We start from the raw sequence: 10792 nt of genomic DNA, 5'->3' as shown, positions 1-10792 counted from the left end.
ACCATGTTGGCCAGGCTGGTCTCAAACTCCTGACTGCATGTGATCCACCTTCCCTTGGCCTCCCAAAGTGCTGGAATTACCGGTGTGAGCCACCGCATCCGGCCCATCCCTTATATCTTAAACACTTCTCTCTGCATGTTTTGAATAATTGCAAATATTCTCAATCACTTCTCCCCTTTTTCTTCCCCTTTATTTTTGCAAGTCTTCTTGCATTTTACTTGCAGGAGAATGAAAAATCTGACTGGTCATAGTGGGAAATCACTGCACAGAAAAAGCAGAAAAACCCATGGATTATTTTCTGTATTCACTCTTGCTGTCTAACAAATTAGAAACAATCATGGCTAGTGGCAAGTACAGATGCTTTTACGGACAGTAATGAGCTTGAAGTAGACAAATTTTTTCCACTCTGAGTACCTATTGTCAATGTTGACTTCATCAATATATAAAGGGGGCAAAGGGACATACTGCTGAGGGAAGCTTCTGTCTCTGAAATCTGCTGCCTTAGTTCAGGGAGACAAATGAGATCCCCAGCAAATAAATCTTTATATCACATTTACATGATTTTTTTTTTCCTGTAAAAGGATAAGTAAACACACTCCTTGCAATCCCCAGCAATAATTGTATTTGTGTAAACAGACAACAATAAGATGTTAGATTTTTTTCAGGGTTCATTTCATTTTGTAAGCAATAGGATATAACCAGAGATACTTCTATTGGAATACTTCAGTTTATACACTACAAATCGTAATGTTAGCACACAACAAACTTTACGTAGTTTCTACAACTGTCATGTGCGATTAATTCATCCTCCATCATACTACAGACAGGTAACTTCAAAATGAGAGATGAGTTTATTTTCAAATGTGAAATCAGATCAACATTTTAATCCAAACTCAATATATTTAACACACATATTTAAGAGGCTTACTACATCATGCAATTGTATTAGAACACCTTTACAATCCTATGAAGAGAGTACAGTGCAGAAAAGTCATATCTTTACATTAACCAACAAAATTTTAGCAATTATATTTTAGTCATACATCACTACAGGGTTTAAAAGTGATCACTGCAAAATCAGATTTAAAAGATGTCTTCCACAATCATGATTTTTGTCCTTCACTGTTCAAGTAAAATCTTGTGTCATCCAGTTGCAAAATCTTATTATTGACAACATGTATACGTGTATACAAACCACACTGCAAATTAACAAAAGAATTGTACCCAGTCAGGCTGACAAAGTTTAATAAAGAGACACTTCTAATCTAATCATTTCATCTTGTAAGTAATATCTTTATTCTCTACATCTATGCATTTGCCATGTTTTAGGAAAGAGCACATTCATACTTTCAAGCATGCAAAACATGATGAACTAGAATAAATGGCACTGGAAAAAACATTATAAAAGAGACTTGCCTGAAGTCGTTTCATTTGACAAAAATTAACTAAAAAAAAGGCTAATTGTAAAAAAAACCATAATAAAATAATACATTATAGAGAACATTAAGTTGAACTTCATTTACCACTTTGTAGAACTACACCACTTCTGCAAAGAAGTACTTTAATTGGTCTGTTCTTTGGTGAAAACAGAGTTATGATTTCATAGTTATGTCTAGGCAGCAGTTAGCAGGCGTGCTCCACAACAAAAAGGAATCAGACAATCTAAAGGACATTGGCTACTGGTTGCCTTTATTCTCAGCACCAGGAATGCAGAAATATTCAGCAAAACAAGCTGCTAACACCAGATATTCTCTTTATTTAAAATTGTTCAACATGACAGAATGCCTGTTATGTAACATGATTTTTTCTACGACACACAGCCTTTTGCTCTTTCTTCTTTTCCAAAAAGTGGTTTAATATATATATATATACACACACACATATATACACATATATAAATATATATGTATAAATATATATATATATATAAGCTTACACCAGTGGTGACACTGCAAAGTCAATTTCCTGGGCATTTGATGGCATCAGAATGCCATTTTGCAATATACAGAACAATACAAAATGCAGTTCATCACTTGCAGTTACTACTGTTCCACAGAAGTCAGGTCAGGTCTTTGGTTTTGGTGCAGTACTTAAAAAATTAAGGCAAAACTCCTCCTAAAATGTATTTCCCTCCAAGCCCTTATTTGCTTATGTTTACAAAATAACTGTCAACAAAATGCTACCTTTTTAAAAAAAAGCCAGTTGATTACCGATAATGTCAATGCCAATGATTTGGGTGATAAAGTTATTCTGTATTTCCAGGTATATACAGATATTCTGTAACCTGTTTATTTAACCAAATCCAACAACTGATTAAAAACAGTTTATAAGAAATGTTCCTATAAGTGATCCAATTTATCAAAATAGTGTTTTCTTTCTCATGAAAGCTTCAATTCTTTTGCTATTTGTTATCAAGGTTTGTGTTAAAACCCCTTCTTTCTTTTTTACAAATAACTTGTCTTGATATGAAAGGAGTTCTGAGTGTTTACAGCTCAAGGGATGGATCTGTTGGGTTTTCTCATCCGGGGTTGAATATGGCTTCATTCTTGTAAGAGATTATTGCAGTCTGCCCTGAAGTGGACTGTTGCCTCAGTTCACTACAACAAGAAGTGAGTGTAACCTTCTGCCCCCGTAACTATAACATCCATCCAGATCCGCATGGCTTCTGGCGATGGGGCCACCATATAATAGATTCTGTCATGAGTCTTGACGCTAAAGGTGAGTAACGGATTAGGACTCTAAAATTCAAAAAAGGAAAAAGAATGTAAAATAAACATCTTAAAATACAACATTAAACCACACAGACATGTGAAGACTTCTTTAAAACTTTCAATTTATTAAATTTACAAAGGCATAATTACTTTTGCTCTACTGTCACTCACACACCCGCCCCAGAGCCTTTTTCAGGATCGAACATGGAACATTCTGGCCTTTCTGAACAAGAAATCTCAGACAGAACTCACAAATTATTTCAGCAGCTAGTTTGTAAAGCTCTAGCAGGGTACCTAGCTGAGAGTAGGAGCTTAATAAATAGTAGCTGTTACTCTTAGCCCTACTAGGACATGCTCATGATCCCCCTCTTAACTATATGGTAGCTTCTTTTTAGAAACCTGGCAGTCACTTTGTAGGGTTTCCCAAACCATTATGTCCAGAATGTTTCCTCAATTTGCTATGACATTTTTTTCCTCAAGAAGATCAGCCATCCCACTCCGTGTTTACTTTTCCAGCACCATTCTGATCATATCTATCTGTTATATCAGAACATCAACTTCAAACTTCTTAGACCCCAAAAATATTTTTCCTTTCTTAATTATGCATTCAAATTGTAGGAATTTAGAAAACTGATGTTTACCTTATTAGCATTCTTGAGGTGATCATAATACACTTCTTCAATGGCTTGAAAGTATATTACTCCTTTCAATTTAGTTTCATGCTTGTCTGCAAAGAGAGAAGAGTGTTAAATACTTTATCGCCACCGAGGAACAGAAAAAATAATAATTTTATTACAATTATAATCATTAAATTATTTACAAAGTATTTAATTTATCTAAGATTAATTCAGAGAACTTGGGCTAGTGCATGAGGCCCCTTCTATCTATATTGGAAAAATAAAAAAGAAAAGCCATAAAATTACTAGCTGCAAACCAAAGAACCTGATGACTGCCTAAGGCTCTCCAGCCGATTACCTATCAAATTTTTTATTCAGGGTGCTTGATTTTTCGCCCCCCACCTTCGTTTTCAACAGAGCTTCAACAAATAATTTATTGTCCTTTCAATGTAACAATTTCTAAACTGTTTTCAAAGATTTCATCACATTTACCATAAAAACAAAGCAAAACAAAAACAACCAAAACATAACTCAAACATATAGCACCACTCTGTGATCTGTTAAGTTCTTGAAATATTTTGTAACTTAAACTCTGCAAAGATCACAGTGCATGTCAGCATATTAAAGAATTTTAAAAGCATGGATGAGGAGGTAGGGAAAGAGACTCTATCATACCCTAGTAGTGGAAGTGCAAATAAGACAGCTTCTTTTGGAAGACAGCTGGTAAATCGGCCGGCCGCGGTGGCTCACGCCTGTAATCCCAACACTTTGGGAGGCCGAGGCGGGAGGATCACGAAGTCAGGAGATCCAGACCATCCTGGCTAACACGGTGAAACCCCGTCTCTACTAAAAATACAAAAAAAATTTAGCCAGGTGTGGTGGCAGGTGCCTGTAGTCCCAGCTATTCGGGAGGCTGAGGCAGGAGAATGGCGTGAACCCCAGAGGTGGAGCTTGCAGCGAGCCGAGATCGCACCACTGCACTCCAGCCTGGGCAACAGAAGGAGACTCCATCTCAAAAAAAAAAAAAAAACAAACAAAAATAAAAACAAAACAAACAAATAAAAAAAAAACCACGCACACACACAAATCCTCTTACTAAACAATTCCACTTCTAAAACGTTACCGCATAAGATCTGGTGTGTGTACAGATAAATGCACATGGATTTGTGTTTGTTGTGGCACAAGGTTGCAAAAGATCTGCTTGAGCTTTAATAGGAGACTGATTCAATTACAGACCAGCCATACAATGAAATCTACAAAGCTACTGAAATGATGGAGGTAGATCTGTATCTGCTCCTAAGGAAAAAACCCTTGAAATACTATCACATGAAATAGGGTATGAATAGAATGAATAATTTAGTCCCAAATAAATAAAAGAAGAAAATATATACATACTGAAACATATATAAAAATGAATAGAGAAAATCTAAAACAATATTTCTAGCTTGAAAATCAGAGCTCAGAAATTTTGTGATGATAAAGAGACTTACTTTCATCATACAAATTTTTGTTATATTTTGAATTTTTTACTAGGTGAATGTCCCTTTTTAACTACAAAAAGCTAGTCTAAAAAATAACGGCCCTGAAAGGTTCAGCAGAGAGTAAAACTATTTAATTGCATTTAATCCAAAATATCCTAACCTATTTGCCCATGGACCATAATTTTTTGTTTGTTTTTCCTATTCCTTGTGAAACACTGTTTTAACTGATACCATGTTCAGTAAGTTTCAGTCAGTTTCTGTGAAAGGCAAGGTCAATGTATCTCTCAAACATTTGCTGGAAATGATATTGCAGTAATTCATGAGAATACAATAATACTTTGTTTTCTGAAAGCAAATGTAAAATAAAATCTGGAGATAAAAGTCAATCTTGCCAGTGTTTCAAGGTTTGTAGGGCACTTCATATATGAGAAAGAACTCTGAAAAATATAAGCCTCACAGCCACATTATGAGTGAAGAGAAGCAATAATGCTATCGTAGATTGATGAGATAACGCTACCCATTCTGTCTCTCTCAGTATTATCCCATCAATTTGCAGACATATTTTCTAGGCCTCAGTTTTCTTTAGAGACTCTCCTAAAGATCCCAGTTAATATGCAGGAGGCCAAGGACAGAGACCAGGGACATGAATAACACAGAGTCCTGAGACTTTGCCAGTCAGCGTTCACATTTGCAGCTCCTTCACAAGTACACGACCATTTCCCTCACTGACAAGCAGAAGGGACGTGGCTCCTGTAGGGTAAAGTACAGCCTGAATTGTGATCTGGATGACTGCCTGCAGACTGATCTATTCCTGGGCTTGTTGTGTATGAGAAGCAGGGGTGGGGGTAGGAGTGGACAAAGCTGATAGGTGATGACCGTAAACAGAGCTGAATGGGTAGCGTTTGTCCAACTAGGTCTTACCAGCCAGTTATATCATAAATACATATTAAAAAGTGAATGAAATATAATTTTTGCCTTTTTTTAAAAATTAGGGTTCTGGGTAATTTTCATATACCAAGAAGGTTTTGGTATTTTTAAAAAATTGAAATCAGTCACCAGCAGGTTGGGTTTGGAAAGACATACTTACATGGGTCTGAAGCTTGGAGCTTAGGTTTGAAGCAGTTGGCCAGGGCATTAAACCACTCACCTGGCCGATAGATGAGAGAATGAAATAAGGCTCAGAGAACAGGCGCACAGAAGAAGAGTGAAGCAGTTTTGTCTGAAGTTTTTTAAAGTTGTATTTTTGGAAAATTCTGGGTGAGGTTTTCTGAATACCACATCATACGGTTTTGTTTATGCAGTGTGCAGACACCAAATTGTATTAACTGAAGAAAGCAGCTCTGGATGTTTATAAAACCCAATGACAAAAAGACCTAGAGAGGTAAAGCAGGGGACCTGGGATGGGCAGGCCACTGGCTTCAGGCCACTAACTTCTGCAGTAACTGGAACCTCTCCAAAGTGCTGCTCAGTGAAAGGCAGGCATTCCCCTACTGGCTCATCTTCCAAATTCTGGGGCTCCTGAGCCACTCTTTCCTTTCTTCCAAAGACTGCTTGGTTTCTCACACTTCTCCTTATAAACATAACCTGACCTCACTGGATTGATTAAATGATTAGACTGTTATTTATATTTTATTGTATCGATACATTTTACCATTCCTGATGATGCTCATAAATACTGATAGTCATCCCAAAACAGGGTTTTTTCATAACATCTGGTATGACACTTCCCTTTTTTGGCACCTGAAAAGAAAGCAGAGCTATACCTGTACTAAAAATGGACATGTTTCACATGTGATCCCAGAAGAAATAAGAGGTTCTTAAGAAGTATGCCAGTGGCACTAGTATTCCTGCATTTATATAAGATTCGGTAGGATATGTTTCTTGTCAGCCGACATTTAAGAATCCCAAAATATTTCAGTCACTTAATAAATACTACTGATCACTAGTTTACCAACGAGCTTCACTGTCTGTGCTTAAAAGACCATTCTAGTTTATGAACTATAGTTGAATGATTTTCAGCTACAGTTGCCTAATTGTATGTGACTTAAATAGGACGTATGACAATCAATCGATCACAAACCACGCCCCCCTTTTTTTTTCTGGTGTGGTGGTTTGAAAGGCAATATTTTTTCTGATCCCACCCTATAGTGATAGTACTTCTAGTATGATATTGTGATGTTTCATAAAATGCAGTGAACATAAACAACTTGTTACCTAAATAAAGAATGCATTAAAACAGAAGAACAAATAAAAGGCACTATTTTGATCTAAAGAATAAATTTTACTTAATATTTATTGGGACCTGAGTTTACTTGAGAAGTAACATAGACCGCTTCGCACTTTTTAAAGTAACATATAATGTCTATTATTTCCAGAAAGGAAATTCATATCATATGGATTATATAATCTAAATATAAAATAATGTACATCTATAAATCTAATATTGCCATTAATTCTGTTATGTATCAACCTACCTATTTACACTGAATTTCAATTGCCTTTGCTCTTTAACACGGGGTTCTCGGTTTGAGTATATGGCTTAAATTTTTTTTATCACCTACCTGCATAATAAGAGAACGTTCGCTTGTTCCGATCAAAAACAAACCAACGTTTTTTCCACGTTTTAATTTTCCCACCCATTTTGATGAGGAATCCTCGGCAGGTCTTCTCTGTGATTGATACATGGTAACAGGTGTCAATATTGTGGCCAGCAGTCTCTACATGGCTCCGCAAATCAAAGTCTTCCTTCCGGACAGGCAGGTAGCGTGTCAAAGGACGAGCCTGGAAAAGTGCAAAACTCATTGCATCTATAGCTATTTGTTTTGTTTTAGGTCACAGATGTTTAGAAGCAGAAATTAACTGTAAAACCTAAGCTTTAAAATGCCCATATGATTAAAAGAGCTTAAGACAAACAAAGCACTTATCATTTGGAGTCTAAAAAGTAGATAGGATTTTCAGAAAGATGCTGTAATATGTAGGGGAGAAGTAGATAAACTCAGAGAACTGATTCTATTCCTTAAGATGGGCAGTTGAGAAAATGAAAAATGGTCATTTATCATAGCGTAAGAGATGTACTTTGCTCTTAACAGAGTAATGAAGTATGAAGTTTTCTGGGCTGCTCCCTGCAGATGAGGACTGCTTCACTGCTAAGTTTCCAGAAGTTGTCCCTGCCACAACTTAACAATCATTCTTAAGTAATCTCAAGCATGACATGATTGATTGAACACTATTTTGGTAAGTACGGCCTCCACAGGATCCCACAAAGCTGTACTTGTCAGTTTACATATATTCTGATAGAAATTGACAGCAGAGGTTTATATTTTGAAAATTAAAGCTAAAATAAAGACAGAAGTGGAATCAAAACGACCTAATGTAATGAACTGTCCAGGACCAGATGCCAAAGGGATGTATTTAGATGTCTTTCATGTTACCGATGGCTGGTATGAAAGCTCCTCCAATCTAGGAAGCATGTATCACCATGGGTGATAGTTCTAAAATGGTGTCTTATTTTACGCTGTTAAATAACCCCACCTCTTTGCCTTGGGGAAATGACCTAACTAAATACTTGGAGGCAACACTTATAATCAGGATTAAAATAGAATTGTGCTTTTTGGTTTGGCTTCAGATAGTAAACAAGCATGGATGACTTTCACTGCAAGTCAAAATTTGGCACAGGGTTGGGCATGATGAAATAAAATAAACAAATTTTACTTTCTACTTTTCCTTCAATACTTAACGTTTGATTGTGTGGTACTTTGGTTGTAACAGACGCTACAGGCTTACTAATACCTCAAAGCACACAAAGTCTTAAAGATAGTCTCTAACTGCTATACTATCAAATGGCCAGCAACCACAAAGAATAAAAGTAATGGTCTTTTGCCTTTGAGTCTAGCGAATCTTGATAAAATGGAGTTGAGCTTTAAATTACATAGTACTTAACAAAACTGTTAGTTTCTCAGAAAACATATTATGTAAGCAGCTATAGTGACAAGAACAGAGATTCAAGATCTACGACGACCAAGATAAGACATTAAACAAAATGTGTGGTTTCTCCAAATTTTGCTTGAGTACAAGCTTGTTCACAGGTGTGGAAGCCTAGTGTAGCAAAGAGGAACACATGTTACAATACAGCGCTCAGAAAAAACAAAACAAAACACTACCACCATGACCAAGACACTGGGCGTGGTGAAAAACTACCCTGCTCTAGATTGTTTGCTTGTAAAAGACGGCTTGGTAGAACCTCTTCCATTCCCCAAGCAAAGGTTTCAGTTCAGATGTTGTATTTGTTTTCAGCAGCAAATCCAGTTGCATTTTTAAAAGCTGCTCAAAAAAAAAATTCTCTTTTTAAAATGTACTCCAAGGAATGGGTGGAAGAAAAAGTGCTGCTCCTGGCAAAATGTTCCATTCATGACTAAGGAAAAGTGTCATTTGGTTGGTGGTTCCCTAAGAGTTTTGAAATGAACTCACATTTTTTTTTTTTTTTCCACAGGAATGCACACTCTTCTCTTAACCTTTACATGTCAAGTGCTAATGCTCAGTGCCCAGGAAAGCATCCTCAGACACAGAATAGCTGTCTTCTAGGAACTGCCACCAGGGGGCAACCTGCCCTTATTCATTCAGATTGACCAACCAACCTGTGCCCTTTGTTTCTCCCTTATTTTTACTTCCTTTTCTATTAATTTCTGCCTCTGGCTAGTTTCTTCCTGTAATCGTTTTTCCAGGATTTCCCGGCGACGTTTTTCTTCTTCCAGGGCTCGTTTTTTGGCTTCCATTTCCCGTTCCTAAACATTATGCATAATAATGATTATTTTAAGACATACTGGTTATACTTGAATGGTTCCAACCGATATAAAAAAGATAATTCTTACTAGACAAATCTTGGTTTGTAGACTAGTCTCTTATAATACATAACCTACAAGAAAACAACTCATAACCATGCCTGGTATAGCTTCCAAAATCATCATCTGCAGAAATGCAACCACTAAATTTAATTAACAATTAAATTGTGGTCTTTAGTGAAAATCCAGCTTGCTAATATATTCAGTCATTTCATCATTTCATATCAACCAGCAAGTCTCCCATTTTAAATAAAAAGCCTCACAAACTGTCCCCAGCACTTATCATGTGATTTAGCCTGTCTTTTGACTACTGTCTTCTAACTGAAGGCCATGGTCCCTCTAATTCCTGTTGTTGCTCTGTAGCTTCCTGGCTGAAGGTCATAGAGGAAGCATATGGGGAAGTTAGAAAAGGAAAGGAGGTGCCCATTAGGGCAGGATGCAAAAGCATTTTGGGGGATTCCTAAGGAAGTCAGATTCTGACTTGAAATACAGTCATAATAACGTGGGATTTTAAATATTACAATAGTGCAGTTAGCACAAGCTGGGAAGGATGAAATAATGCATAAAGATATGACATTCCTCCCTGCTTCTTGGCAGGAACACAAAGCAGCCATCAAAAACAACAACAAAAAAAAACTACAAGCGTTCATTTTGGTCTATGTCAACACTATATATTTCAAGTTATGGAAAATCCACTGCAGTAGAGAGCCTTAGAAATCATCTAACACCTTTATTTTTCAGATAAGAAAATGAGACTGAGAAAGGTTGAGTGATTATTCAAGATCACACAGCTCCTTAAGGAGGAGTATTGCCTGATGCCAAGCGCAGGGCTCCTGCACCATGGTATTACAGACCTCCGGCATGAAAATATGAAGCTTACCCTGGATTCGAGCAGTCGCGTCCTTTCTGCATGAGCCTGCTTCAAAAGTCTCTCCATTTCTTCTATTCTAGCAATATTTGAAGTGCTGGCACTGAATCAAACACCAAAGCCTTTTAAGAATATTGGTTTAGACTGAGAAATCTCTCTAATACACACACACACACACACCCACACACACGGGGTCAAGGGAGGTGCATGACAAAATCCAAGCATTCATAATTTAAAGAATGTTACTTACGAGTCATTGGACCGAAGAGGCAAATCA

The 10792-nt window shown here is 36.8% G+C and overlaps 1 protein-coding gene across 9 annotated transcripts in view; it reads right to left on the bottom strand.

Moving 5' to 3' along the window:
* Window positions 1-828: 828 nt before the first annotated feature.
* PHLDB2 (pleckstrin homology like domain family B member 2) overlaps window positions 829-10792 on the bottom strand; it is a 235325-nt gene continuing 225361 nt past the window's right edge. For all 9 annotated transcript variants that reach the window (XM_038003302.2, XM_038003297.2, XM_073009709.1 and 6 more), the window contains 5 exons: window positions 10528-10618; window positions 9444-9590; window positions 7371-7590; window positions 3353-3438; window positions 829-2738 (listed from right to left, as the gene is read on the bottom strand). In XM_038003302.2, coding sequence (XP_037859230.1) covers window positions 2598-2738; window positions 3353-3438; window positions 7371-7590; window positions 9444-9590; window positions 10528-10618 — 685 coding nt within the window. In that variant the 3' untranslated portion in view covers window positions 829-2597. The remainder of the gene's footprint in view (window positions 2739-3352; window positions 3439-7370; window positions 7591-9443; window positions 9591-10527; window positions 10619-10792) is intronic.

The sequence above is a fragment of the Chlorocebus sabaeus genome, chromosome 22 (assembly GCF_047675955.1).
Source record: "Chlorocebus sabaeus isolate Y175 chromosome 22, mChlSab1.0.hap1, whole genome shotgun sequence".
Taxonomy (NCBI): Eukaryota; Metazoa; Chordata; class Mammalia; order Primates; family Cercopithecidae; genus Chlorocebus; species Chlorocebus sabaeus.
Note: the sequence above shows the minus strand (reverse complement) of the source record. Positions and strands in the feature narration are given on the sequence as shown.